At 36.1% G+C, this 14,880-nt stretch overlaps 1 protein-coding gene across 2 annotated transcripts in view; it reads left to right on the top strand.

Moving 5' to 3' along the window:
* LOC136346105 (ribosomal protein S6 kinase alpha-5-like) overlaps positions 1-14,880 on the top strand; it is a 41,582-nt gene that overhangs the window by 12,650 nt on the left and 14,052 nt on the right. For both annotated transcript variants that reach the window (XM_066294983.1, XM_066294982.1), the window contains exons 3-5: positions 1,635-1,853; positions 7,398-7,513; positions 12,492-12,686. In XM_066294983.1, the coding sequence (XP_066151080.1) occupies positions 1,635-1,853; positions 7,398-7,513; positions 12,492-12,686 (530 nt within the window). The remainder of the gene's footprint in view (positions 1-1,634; positions 1,854-7,397; positions 7,514-12,491; positions 12,687-14,880) is intronic.

The following is a 14,880-nucleotide window of genomic DNA, read 5'->3' as shown; positions in this document are numbered from 1 at the left end:
TAGTTTCTGTTCAGGTGTTTGTACATCTTTTTTCACCGTTCCGACATAATTTTAATCACATATTTAAATGCTGCTTATTTTTAATCTTATTATATGTTATCTATTTCAAATGTTAATTTTCTCACATGTAATACCAACATTAATAAAATTTAATTCCCTTATTAAATTTAATCGATTTGTTCCGGCCATCGAAAGAAAAGGAGAAAACGTTCTTAAATTTATTCACGTGGACTGATCAAAAAACCAGTAAGAAATTAAGCTTTTGGTTAGCTTAAGAGTAAAGTTAGAAAGAGTTAGTAACATCCACGAGATATCAGCCATTTTTGGGTTGTAATAAGACTGGTCTTGAAGAAACCAAAATCTGTAAGTCGCCCATAAAAAGAAGAAAAACATGTCTGTTAACGCTTCCCTAGAGAGGTTCGAGTATCATTGCAGAATTTCTGAGAAGTAGAATATTCAAGATCATGAGGCTTTCTAATGCCAGGAATTTTAATGACCTCCTTGGAAGGGTTTTAATACCTGTTTCAGCTCATTTTGAGAATCGAATTACCTCGACTGCTGGGGAGTGTTGTTGCAAATTTAACCGTTTTCTCAGAGAAACCTGCATGTAGAATTTGAAATGGACCTTTAAGCCGACGAAGTTTAATCCCCGGTTTAACCCTAGCTTAGGAGCAGTGCTCTCATTTGAAATTACTAAAAATTTCAGGTAAAGACCGAGTTTGGATTCAAATTTTTTAAACAATCCAAAAACCTTATCATTTGCTTTGTTAGTATATGCTTAATACCCATAACGATCCGGCTCCCTGAGGTTGGGGTCTGTTAGAAAAAAAGGGCTATTCGAGAGTTGTTTCACCTTCGTTTCTTAACATGAACGTAGTTTGCGTATTTGTATTTGTTGGCTACCTACTAGAAAAAAATAACGTAACAAAAGGGATTCTCTGAAACATATTTCTAGATTCGAAAATCCGTTGAACTTGTGTGCATGTGATGCCAATTCATTTAAGACTTAACGAAGGGGCACGTGCGGCGAGCAACGTTAAAAATAATCACTATCTGGGCCAAGTGGGCACTCTTTTAAGCCCCACATTTCACCAGCTGATTGTTATACTTAACTGAGAGATACCAGCAGCCTTTGGTGGTTATCGATATCTTGGAGACCAAGTTCAATAGACTTTCCCACAGCTTTATCTTGTGTTTACGTGTTGGAAAGAAACATCATGTCAAAAGCTCCGATTTGGGATTTAATTTCGAATTAGTCATTTTGCGCGAACTTTATCTGAGAGTTAATTTCATAACACGAAATACAAGTATAAGATACGTAAATAATCAGAATGATAAACATTTTCGTTGTATTGGATCCTTAGCCTTTGTCCCACCGGAATTATTAAAGTCACTTGCCAAACGCTTTTAACAATGGCTTTGTTTTTGCGGTGTTTTAATGAAATTTTAGCGCAATAAAATATAAATAAATACATGCCACCTGCGAAGGTGAACAAAAATGATTTTCCGCCACTGAAACCTTAATTGTTATTACTGCTTGAAAAAGAAAAATTTGGCCTTCGACATGTTTGCCCCAATTTGTGCGTAATCGACTCATTGACACAAATTCATGACCCCTTATGTGTTATTTACAGCTTACGGTAAAGTGTTCCTAGTACGAAAAAGAGGAGGTTCGGACGATGGCCGGCTCTACGCCATGAAGGTGCTCAAGAAGGCCACCATTGTCCAAAAGAAGAAGACTACAGAACATACCAAAACCGAGAGGCAGGTTTTGGAGGCCGTTCGTGACAACCCGTTCCTAGTTACCCTCCATTATGCCTTCCAGACTGATGCCAAATTACACCTTATTTTAGGTAAGTCGTACTGAAAAGTGACGAAAATCCCCTCATTACCGAGAAACATAATTCAATGGAATGCCCACACAGACATAGTCATTTAAGCGCAACAATAATGCCTCTGGCAGAAACCTTATTACTCATCTGCAAGGCATTTTGGCTTTTAATGTCTTTGTTAAAGTTCAAATGGGAAGAGCAGCACTTGATAATTCGAAGTATTCAGTTATGTATGTAGGTTAAGTAACAATATTATCGCCGGATTTTAAATCGTCGAAACAGCGATGGTCTCTTGTGTTGTTTGTCGCAGTAATTCCGTCGAAAAACCGGTTAATTCGACTTGTTTACTAATTTCTTTGGAAGTTATTATTATTTAACGTCACGGTATTTTTATGTGCGTTTCAGTTTTTTTTTAAATCGAAATTCAAGTATTATGAAACAGAATTATATCGGCATACCGAGAAAAATAGCTGACAAATAATAGTTAGTGAAACATCTCGAAGCGAGCAATATCTTCGTAGGAAATAGGCAGAAGTCATAAAGAACAAATTAGGGGCTCATAAAGGAGACAAAAGCAACCTTCTCCCTATACCAGGAGATGTTGACAAACAGGTAGTAGCTAATGAACCATTTTGTAAATTGCATTTTAGACCTAACCTTTGCGAAAGAGGCTAATTTTCATAAGCTTTTTCCTTAAATTACCTTATTGGTACCTGGTAAAAGGTATTCTGGGAACAAATGCATCAGAACTATTTGTGTTTACATTTCAGTTGCAATGGCGGAAACAATGAGTTCACAACCGGCGGTAGTTGTTATACATCCTGAATAACTCATTTTGAAATAAAAGTAAAATAAACCCAATGCACAAAACCGACACCCCGTGCAGGGTCCCCTAGGCCTTTATGAAGAGAATAGAAGAACACGAGAATTGCACTAGAAATAGGTAATTTCACCTATCAAATACGCGCCAAAAGATCTTTAATAATGGCCATGGAATAAAGTAGAGCGGTAGCATCGTTACCAAGTAACCGTTATCAAAAAAGCGTAAAATCAAAGTAAGTGCACATATTTGACTTAGTGAGGACCGATGTGTGGCCTTTTGCTCAGCAAGCGTGCACGGATAACACTTGGTTATCTACGCTTGAACAAGAGGTCAGTCTTGGACACATAAAACGAAATTACACACTAACAAACACGACTTGCAGAAGTTGCCAGCAGAGATTAATAAAATTTTGAGCAACACAGGTTGGATCACGTAGGTGCAACGGTCAAATCTCGATCGCTTACCTAAAATCGCCGTGCCGAATTGGTGACGTGATTCACGTTAAAAACTGTCATTCTTCAACGGTTGAGGCGTTGAATTTGTCAAATGCTCCACGTGCGCGTTTTGCACACTGGCGTCGGGCGATTTTTGCAATAATTGTTGTGAGACTGAAGTCGAAGAGTTTCAGTCAGAAATTCGAGCTTTAGGTAAAAAAGATTCTGTGCAGGAACAGACGATCGTAGACCGAAAATGATAAACGGAACTCCATTTACTCTAATTATTATTGCATTTGTTGGCGCTAGTAAATAATCCTAAAATAAACACCGAAAATCAGACTGTTTCAGCCTAGAAATCAATACTATAATCCGAGTTCCTGCTCATTAATACTTAAAAGGACCTGTCCATTATCTTTGCACCGCATTTCGCAACATTCTGCATATCAATTCGAACTACTTTTAAGACACAATGTAACTGAGTTAAATATAATTATTTTTGCCTTCCAGTAGATAACCAGAATGTCGTCCTTGAAGCCAAAGGTCACTTATATAGTTTCGAGTAACTTGTTTAAAAAAAATACATACATATGTATGTATATCTACGTAATGTGATAAATCAGCGTTTTAACAATCTATCAACCAATATTTCATAAAATGAATAACCGTTAACGAAAACATTCTGAGGGATAAGTTCGTCAGCTCTTGGAAACAACATCGAAAATGCAAAGATGTGAGGGACAAGTTGTTCCAACACTGGATCACGGCAGTTCTTATATCAACTTCTATCGGTAACGACCCACCGAAATGGTTGCCGCAAGGAGGCAAAGATTTCCAAAATGTTGCCAGAAGTCGCTTGTGGTTATTAAACTCATTCCCACCACGTACGTGAGTAAACACAAGCGAAAATTATCTAATCAATCGAGAAGTTTTTCCCAACAAAATACAAATTGTTGATTAATCGTAATAGTTTAATGGTTTAAATATCGATTATGCGGGAAAAAATGGCAGCCAACGATCGTTAAGATTACGGAAAATAAAAAACAACCTTCACCACTTCATTAGACCTTGCTAGCTTATCCATTGTTACCACGGGATGGCCTTGTTAGGATTCGAAGTTAAAAGTTCCAAAATGAGCCGTTTTAGGGGCCACAATAATTATATCCATTAATGGAAAAATTTATCGACTTTCTTGTTTCTCGCTGCTTTCAGGCACCAAATCTGGTTCAGGAATTTCCATTAACAGTTATTTAATTTTGCTTCATCATGTCAAATATTTAAAGAGCCTAACATCGAGTCGTTGCGTAAATAAACACAAAAGAAATTATTGGAAATCTTGCGTCATAATACTACGGCCCAGTTGGTACCGCTTTTATGGAACTGTGACCGCATTGGTTCAAGTTGATAATATTAGACAAAAACAGTTGGGGCAGAAAATTTTAATAACAAATGTTAATTAGTTGCAGTTTTCTTGAAATTTTGTAATAAATTTCGGCTCGTACACTTACTTTGTTGCTCTTGGTACTGACTCGTGAAGGTGAATTCCCCATCACTAGTGAAAGTAAGACGGCACTTTATACTTTCATGTGCGCTTTCTCTTCGGGCTTTGATTTAATAACTTCAATGGATGATTATTTCGCGATATGTCTCAGCATAATTTTATAATAGCTCAGTGGTGTAGATGTTCGATTCGGCAAACTGCGTTTGCAAGACTTCTGGAAATAGCTATGTATCTATGAAAAAGTTATGAATATGCGAACTAAATCGTAACAAATGAAAACTCCTCCATTCACTGGGTTGTTCGAGACTCCGTACAACTACATATGAAGGGTTGAAGAATAATGAACATTCTTCTAATGCTTATAGAAAACTTTTGGACTATCCCTGCGTTTCATTGAAAACTTACTGTAATAACTTCTTAGGTTCCTTCAAGAATCTTGAAAAATTCCCAACATCGGTACAAAATGCAAAATTTCCTATTAGAAATCGAGGGTTGCATGCCAATGAACCTCTTCATAAATATGCACACTTTGTAATATCGATTAGAATAGAAGGAAAAACTTCTGGAAAGCAGAGGCGTATCAGAGATGAAACAAATTAGGTATTTCCCTTTAATTTCAACTCCAGGATAAAACCTGTCAGTCCCGAATCTCGACAGTTGCAAGCAAATTCATCAATATGGACGTGAATTTCTTTGAATCAAATTATGAATTAAATTCTTTCCAAATATCAAAAAATTTTGGCATAAAAATGCATTTTATGGTGTAGTTCAATTGCAGCAACTTGAACTAGGTTATTACTGTATTTCTCGGAATTCAAAAGACAAATTAAGATTTAAATTCTTGGTTTAGTTTGCTTTCCTCGCATTCTGCTTGAAGTAAAGGGAAAATTACGGCAAGTTTTAGACTTCAAACTCACTCTACCAACGCTAACCTGAGCTAAGTCCAGAATTCAAAAAACCTCGATTTAGTTTTTCTATTTCAAAATTGAAGAGAAAATTAGTTCTCATAGTTGAAACGAAAGTAGTTGAGCGCTTTTAAAATTTTACAAAAATTAATTTCGCATCCTGCACACCTTTCGTCTTTTTTCAGTTTGAAACTCTCAAAACGAGAACGCATCTAAAGCTCACGTATACAAAATTGCAGGGACATATTAAACATCTCGATTCACATTTGAAAGCACAAAATTACTCTTCTGGAGAATGGAACCGTATCAGGTCGCATTCTCGAGAGTTGGAACAAAATCCATTTAAGGTTTTTTCAAACTCTGCATAAAGATACATTAAAATTTACTCAAAGACTTTGGTCTGCCTTAGAAAATTTTTGTTTATAAAAACTTATTAATTCATTTCAAGTGCTGGAAAAAGGTTCATTAAGGTAACAGTTATCTCGACTTCTTTGAACTATGTCGATAAATAAAAGTTTATACACTTTAGTATGGAGACCCACGTTTTTAACTTCAAAGATTTCGTTTCGCCGAAATGGAGGCGAAAAGAAAATATGAAAGTAGCCGGCAATTTTTGTCAATTCTTCTGGAATAAATTAAAAATTTACTATTTTTAGTTACTCCTTAAGAGGCACATTTAAGTCTTAATGAAAGGATCTTGCACATTTTTCAGTTCATATTTTCCAGGAAAGGAAGTATTATTCCATGAAGAAATCTGACGTCCGTTTGTTTCTTGATTATAAGTGAGAAATCTCTCGGGGAATGATGTAAAAATGACGTGAGTTTGTTAACTTTATATATGAGAGCTGTTGAGATAGGACAGTTTGACGTCACGTAATTGCCCGGAGAACGCTCTACTTTCGATCAAAGTACAGAATGGGGCTCCTGCAAAGAAATTAATTTTTTATTAACAAGTCAGAAGAAAGTATACGTATATTTGCGTTGACGAAATTGTTAAAGCAGTATGAATAAATCTGATGAAATGAAAGTATAGAAATGAATTGGAATAAAAATATATTTCTGGAGAAAGTATTATATAAATATCTAATATAATCTCTGCTTCGCGCTCGCAATTCCTCGACTACAGAGGAAGATGTATATTTGTACTATAAAGCAAAAAAAATTGGAAGACAGATCGTCAATATTGTAGAATCTGTGGATGAGACATTGAAAGCAGCAAAATTTGATTTATTGACGTAATTTCATGGGGGAGAAAATCAATGTTTGGATGTTCCATCACATGTAGAAAAACCTCAAGCCAGAAAAAATCCCAATTATTAATGGAATAAAACTTGGAATAATACAGAAGTGCAAAGTCTAGAACAGAAGTTTTCGGTGCATGTTGAAAGAACTCAAAAGAGTATCAAACAGAATGTTTAGAACCTACGAATGGAAGAGAGATTCTTCACCAATTTATTATTTTCTCATCACAGTATGTTTATTAACCACATTGAAAATGTCGAAAAAACATCAATAACAAGTTTCGTCGCATTCAAACTTAGTTTTTTGATATATTATTCACGCTTTTTGCAATTTATGATATTCCATTATCTTCTTTTCATGAAATAGCCCAAATAAAAACGGTAAATGTTGCAACGAAGCATTCCACAGTACTTTTCGCGTGAAATCGAGATTCAATTGAATTCAGTAATAAGCGCATTAAAGACCATTAACTGGTTGCAAACTACGACTCGTAAACACCTCATTACTCCATATAGGCGTTAATAAAAACAATTATTTGGAGGAATTGCGTTCTTTGGGCACAAATTGCGCTTGTTTTCGAGCTGAAACACACGGCTAAATTTAGCATCAATAAAATAATAGAGGTCATTTTTCGTATTGAAATTTTTTTTTAAATTTCAGATTATGTAGCTGGAGGTGAATTGTTCACTCATTTGTATCAACGAGAACATTTCACCGAGGAGGAAGTTCGCATTTACATAGGAGAAATTATTTTGGCTTTGGAGAAGCTACATGCGGTGAGTATTGACAAAGGAAACTCGTGTTGATTACGCCCGTAACTGACCTTTTAAACTAATTTACGTTAATTGCCATTAGTATTAGTGCTGGCAGGAGTTATCAGTATGATTGACCTTGCCGAGTTGCCAAAATGCGCCATGATTGGCCTTGTCCTTTCCGAGTTTGCGTTGTTATTAAAAATAACATTAAGAGAAAAAATTAGTATAGAGAAAATTTTTGGTTGTCCTTATCGAGTTTAAAACACGTGCCCGGACACGTGCAATTCCGAACAAAGCATTTTCCCCTCTTGTTATCTCTGTTATTAATTTCAGCAATTTGGTCTATAGCTGCGCCCAAAACAGATTAAAGTTGATAAACCAATTTGCTTTTCATCTTATCCGGAACTATAATCGAAACTACCATGTATTGTTGCCACTATCACAAACATTTCTTGTTAATAACAATCAACTTTGTTATTGTCAACAATCTGGCTTAAATGAATAATAAAGTGGCTTCGAAGGTAGCCATTTTAGACTTATTTGTTTATGTGCTTTAGTTTTATTATTGACGCAACTATTTATATGAAAATTCTTTATGCGACATCACTTGCATTGACTGCTAAATGTTATATAACCCTCTCCGGGGCAAAAATAAAACCCAAGGTTAGGAGATATTAAAAGCTTAGCTTTTAGAAGCTTAGTTGTAATTTTTTTTCATTATCTGATGTAGTATAATGTTAATATCCAAATTTTAGTCTTTATCAGCGAGCACGAGGTATCAAGCCTTGAAATTTGCATTCCAAAGTGCTATTATATTAATTGTAATTTTTCCGCCAATAAAATTACGTGGAAAAGTCACTGTTCTTAAAAGCAAGCTATATGGAGGTTAGTCCAGGTTATTTACATCGATTTTGACTTTGTGCGTGGGTTTATGTTAATTATTTATAAAAAAAACCGCTAGAGAAAAGTGCAAGGTTTTTTCGTGCCGGGATGCATAGAAACCAATTGTTTTGGTTTGGTGAAACGTTATTTAGTTTTACAACATTGGAAGGTTGAAAGACCTTAAGTCAAGGTGATGGTGAGAATCTGCATTAAAAATGAAATTTTCAATTGCCAAAGGGTTTTCCACGACAATGCACTACACTGGATTTCCGAGCCACGTTTAATTTGAACTATTTTTCAACTACCCAAAGTTCATTTTCTTGATGTTTTGCAACCACTGACTGAATGAATGTGTTATTTTTGTGGTAGTTTGGGTGAAAATTTTGTAGATATTGCTATGACGCTAGATATTTGTTTGTTATTACTGCTCACAATGTTAAAAATTGTGTTTTTAGGGATTTAGCAAAATCTATATAAATAGAATAGATTTTAGTTGATTTTGATGTAATATCATTTCGTTTTGTTTGACATACACGAAAATTAGTGCTTATTTTCATATTTATTTTGCATCGTGTGTTGCACATTTACATTTAATATTTTTCTATAATCTATCAAAAGAAACACTCGAGATTAACAATTATTGTATGAAGTAATGGGGTGAGTTTTAGGAGGAAATAGTCAAAAATCCCATTACTGCTCCAGATTTCTAGTAGTTTTCGTTTTGCTCGTAAATCGGACACCGGAAATTTATAGACCCTAGAGTTTGAAATTGCATATTAAATACGCTAGTAATCAAGAGAGTTTCTAGCAAATGTCAAAAGGGAATTAAATTTACTCAGAATTTAAACTTTTCGATATTAAAAAAAAATCATAAGGGCTTAAAATGCGAAAATTCCTACCGATTTTTAAATAGAATACAAAAAGAAATTGAGAGAATTTAAAAGATATGAAAACATATATTGAAATTTAAGCACTTTTGTACCTCAAAACATGAAAACTTGAAGAACTAAGAAGGAATCGAAATATAAAAAAAATCACACATACAAAGTTATTGAAAAATTATAATATTTGAGCTTAGGAATTAATGTTTTTACGCTTGAAAAATGTCACTTAACTCACAGATAATAGTTCAATGAAATTAAAAAGTGAATATTTTTTAGATCACTTAATGGATTGTTTGTTCATATGGAAAGTGGCAATCAGTAGCTCAAAACGTTGGGTTCAAACTGGTATATTTGAATTGAAAAATGCGAAAGCTCTTGAACTTGTTAAACCGGTTTTTGGTCGATCTTCTTTTTCCTTCTTAGTCAAAAGCTGAACATTTGTTTCTACAAATATGTCTGTTTGAAATTAGAAAAATTAGGGTGATCCTACTTGTCACTTTTTTTAATCGAAGGCGATAAGTAAGACTAAATTTACTAAACTTTTTTTAGAGATTTCTGAGAGTTGTTGAATGTTTCGTTTCACGATTTTATGGATCTTTTGCCAGTTAGGTATGTATTTGTAGAATTTTTCTGATTTTTGTACGAATTTTACGTTGACAGAGACTGAGAGACAACTAATGAAATTTACGGTAGAAAAAATTCAGGGTCATTCATAGTTTTTCTACATTCAACTGTTACCCGATACTCGATTTCGGAGTTCGAAACTTACGATCTTCAGATTCTTCTTTTATGGAGTTGAAAAGTGAGGATAAATCTACTCACAAGTTTCGTTTGAGTTGGTTACGAATTTAAATATGGGAGTAAAACTGGCATGTTTAAGCTGAAAGGCGGACGCTTCTGAACTAGTTAAAACGAGATTTGAGCATTGACAGTGAGGATAAATCGACTTACTAAATTGTTTGAATATGAAAAGTGAGGCTAAAATTATTTCCGTTCCGGGACTCATAGAAGTGAGGGTAAAATTGTATAAGTATTTTAGTTGAAAAACGAACGCCTGTGAGGTTGAGAAACGTTTTTACAGAGCTGAAAACTAAAGATATTTGGGCTTACAAAAAGGTTTTTTTTTGCATGTGTAAAAGTGCGGGTAGGTACAGCTCAGAAACGATTTTTCAAGCAGTTTTTGTTTGTTTCGGAATTGAAAAATGAGTTATATTTTGTATACCTTCATACATGATAAGGGAGGTGGTGCACTGCATTAGAAAAGTTAGGATCTTTTGAGCCTGACAATGGTTCTTCAAGTTCGAAGGTTAGTTGAACCTTTCGATGTGAATTATACGATTGAATCATTATGACGATCCTAACTGGACAAAAAATACTTTTTACCACCAACGACCTGAATCGGCAGAGAAAACAGTTGTGCAACGTTGGAAATTCGCAATAAAAAGAAATATATTTGAAAAGTTGCTCCGTCATTCCGTAGAAATATCAACCGTTACACAAACAACTAAAAGCAAGGCTGTGGGATCATTCGAAATTTTCGGCAAATGATCTTGAATCCTTTGGTTGCCAGACCGGCTTTCAGTTCAAATCAGGCCAATGGGGAAAATCAATAACGCAATATAATTTTTACGCAATACAGGATTTTTAAACCGATTTCTCCTTATTTTTTCCCTTGTAAAACTACGAATTTGAACGTAAAAATGCGTCTACATCTATCAGGTAAAACTCAAAGCCGGCCAGACTGTTATAGGTTTCTTTCTCGGTTTCTTTTCACCTTATTCACCGGGTGCAACCTGCCTCACGCGATCATCGTATACGGGATAAACACCTGGCCCTTCTCGGGTGTAGAGGTACAAAAACCCCCGGCTGGTCTTTACCCCACATGTCTGTGACCAGAGAAATCTTGCGAGTGCATGGGCGCGTTTTTTTTTTTTTTTGCATTTACTGGCCTCGTGTCCTTCATATTTCGACACACTTGTCGTGCGCAGCTCGATAAGCTTAGACAATAGACTAACTAGCAAAACAGCTGATTTCGATACACACACGTGCCCACAATGGAGAGCAAACCTTGAGCGGACGCCAATGCCATCGCTATCGGGAACTGGAGATTTAAACTTTGTATTTGCACATGTCCTTGTCACGGCACTTCTACGGCATATTTTTAACAATTTATCGTTTATTAATTGGAAAGCTGAAAATGCATTAAACACTGTCGATACCAAATCTTACTTAAACATCCGGTCTATTAATTTATTATTGAACCTGATGCGTAATTATGAGATTTCAAAATTAAAATTCTCTACATTTGGCAACATCTTTACGGCTATCAGCTTGCAACCGTTTTACACGTCGATGTCCTCGTCAGGCAACGAAACAGATGCACATCGCCACAGCGAGAAAAAACTGCCAGCTGTTGCTTGTGCCACTAGATTCGACCTGCCCCCGGCTGGATTTCAATGGTACGAATGGCGGACACACCATAGGTTTAATTCCCATATTGATCTGTACACAAACCATGAAAGGAAGATTCCGAAATCGGAAACTTCCCAGCCATTTCTGGAAATGAAACAAATTGTGAAGTTTAACTGGAACTCCTTGTCGAAACAGATTCCAGATCTGCGGAAAAGTGCATTAAACTTTCTATGAAATGGAATCTCGCTGAGGAAACTCAGTAAGGTGTAGCATGCTTTATTTCCTGGCGGGGAAAAAACTCAAATTTGTAGCGCCGACCCATAAGCTTCGTCCAAAATTTCAGAAACTGAAATAAAGCTACAAGGAATCGAAAATAAATGTTCTGTGAATGAAAAAAAAATGTTTTTACCGGTAGAACTCGCCTTTACCACCACTGGGCTAATGTCAACGATCAAGCCACATTCAGTGCCACTTACCACATACCAACTTTGTTTATTATATGATCTTAGATGGAAGCAAAAACTCTGGCATTTATCCGGCACCTTAAGTAGTGAAGTAACTTATATCCCGTCTTTTTTTAAAGATTGTGTGTTAGAAAAGGAAGGTTACGTGCTACGTAGTAGTTAATTATGTTTGAGTCATAGGTCGGTACGAACAGTGGTGGCAAATGAAAATTTAGATAGACCAAATCGCAGATGTTTCTTTAATATCCGACATTAAATGATTATGACAATAAATTTTGCGTCTTCAAAAGAATTTTTGTATTCGAACACATTGATTTCGTATATAATTCACCAATATTTTTTTCGTTCATTTTCTAGTTGGGCATAATATACAGAGACATCAAATTGGAGAATATCCTGGTGGACGAGAGCGGCCACATAGTACTGACGGACTTCGGTCTGTCAAAAGAATTGTCCAGGGGGGACGGCGAACAAAGGGCGTACTCGTTCTGTGGTACCATTGAGTATATGGCGCCTGAAGTTGTTAAGGGAGGCACACAAGGACACGATATCGTAAGTATTTGCTTTCCTGTTGGCATACGCCGACCGACGCATATAAAGGGCTATTTTAACGACCAGTGAGAGTTATTAATATAGGATCCATTCGCGCGACTAGTAAATTATGATTGGTGGTAAATGCCCAAGCACAATGGGGTTTATCGGTGATGGCGTCATGAATCATTTCTCAAGTTTCTGGCACTCTTCATGTTTAAATTGGTTCAAATGAATAAAAATAACAAAAATCGTTAAAAAGTAAACAAAATTGCATCAGTTTTAAACTTGTTTGAAGCATTTTTAAGTAATAGTGGGAACTTTCACCGCTGTTCTTGAGGTAATTTTTAGTGGCAGGATTAGTGTTGTTTTTTTACGTATTTTAGGACTTTTTTCTTTGGCAAGGTTTTTGGAATCTGCAGTTGAGTTGTCGTTTGATAGAGAGTCTTAAGATTAGAGAAACATTAAGAATTCACATATATTTATGTGTCTTTAAAGCTTGAGTAAAACGAAGATACGTCCTTTCTGCAGCTCACAAGCCAATAGGCACAGTGAATATGCATAAACCAAAGTACGCTCTCGACTGACAGTACCGCTTCCCCAATGATCAATTAACATGAAACAAAGTACTCGCAAACCTCTTCTCACGCTTCTCTTGGTCGCTTTTTCCACTGAACCCATTCCATATTTCTCTAAGGCGCGGTAATTAAGGAAATCTAGTGGTTTTCCCATAAATATGAGCAATTTAATCTAACAGTTAAAAGCTCGTAATATGCGTAAACCGCTGTATTATTAATGTTGTACCGCATGCACCACTATCGTTATGAATATTATTATTAACAACTAGGTACTAAATGGTTTTACGTAACGAGCATTGAGTGTCAGTAACGGGTTCCAATCTCTACCTGGGTGCAAGGCACGTGTTAGGTTTCTCTCTGGTACCCAATCAACCCGAGTACATAGTTGCAACAGCGAATATCTCAAGGTGATTTACTTAGAAGAGCTACCGGAACAAACACGAGGATAATGTGAAATCCCAGGTGTCCGTCCTAAAGGTACCTACCACCTTGGCAGAATTTTTTGTCTGATTTAAGGGTGACAAAATCGGTTTTCAAGAATGCCTCACAAGAGGGAAAGAAAACAGTTCAGTGGCGTCTGTTTATGTTAAATCATCGCGTTATCGAATAATGGCCTTCTGATATCTGCTCGGTCGTTAATTGCTTTGATACACCAAATAATGAAACTGCCATTGGCAGCAATGAAGGTGAAAATTCTAATTACCCGCATAACAATAATAATAAATAGACGTGGTTTTTTTACAATGATCACGAAAACAAACGCAGTTACGACGTGCGCCACGTCGTTCAACATAAACAAGAAAATTTGTTTTCAATGAAACACGTAACTGATAATGACAAAATGACGCAAGAAACTGCACAAATTGGTGAAAGATTTTGAAGCCACTTCACCCATAAAAGCAAGAACAAAATGTAAAATTTCTCCTCCTTGATATTTAATATAGAGAGCGAATTTTCTTTGCGGCAAAATTTGGGCTAATCCGTGACATAAGCGAACATATTTAAATCACATGAATGTGACCAAGAATGTGTTTAGAAGGCACCAAACATAATCAGCTGTAACATGATTTGCTTCCACCATGCCGTGAAACAGAAAAAGCAAGTTCTTGCAAGTGGCCAAAAGTAGGCCATCGAAGTGTGTCGCCAATACATTGCTTCATATAGCCCCCAATGCCGTGCTTGGCGGAACGAGTGGATTTTTTCAGGTTTTTTTCGGCAAAAAGATTGGCCAAGTTTTGGAGAAATTCTATGTTTGAACAGGATGTATTGATAAGACGGCTCCATTGCGTCAATAATGCAACGTGCCCGCTGAACTTGAAACTTTCCAGGGCACGTTTTGAAACTACGTCATTTAATCCAGGGCAGGCACGTGCGTCCAGAAGCCACACAGCAGGAGTGTTCTTCCATTGTGCTCGACTATACTTACAATTAATTAAAAAGCAAGCCAAAATAAAAGGAAACGCGAAGCACGAATGATGGGAACTCATTAATGGAGACTAGTGAATTTACATCCAAAAAGTGTTACGACAGTACTGGGTAGTACTGTTACTTACAAACATGCCAGCAAGTGTAACGGAGCAGTTTTCGGTCTCTACTCTGACCTCAATTGAGCTCGTGTGTGCCGGACTTATTTTCAT

The sequence above is a fragment of the Euwallacea fornicatus genome, chromosome 22, assembly GCF_040115645.1.
Source record: "Euwallacea fornicatus isolate EFF26 chromosome 22, ASM4011564v1, whole genome shotgun sequence".
NCBI lineage: Eukaryota > Metazoa > Arthropoda > Insecta > Coleoptera > Curculionidae > Euwallacea > Euwallacea fornicatus.
The sequence above is the reverse complement of the archived record's forward strand: the minus strand, read 5'-3'. Positions and strand labels throughout refer to the sequence as shown.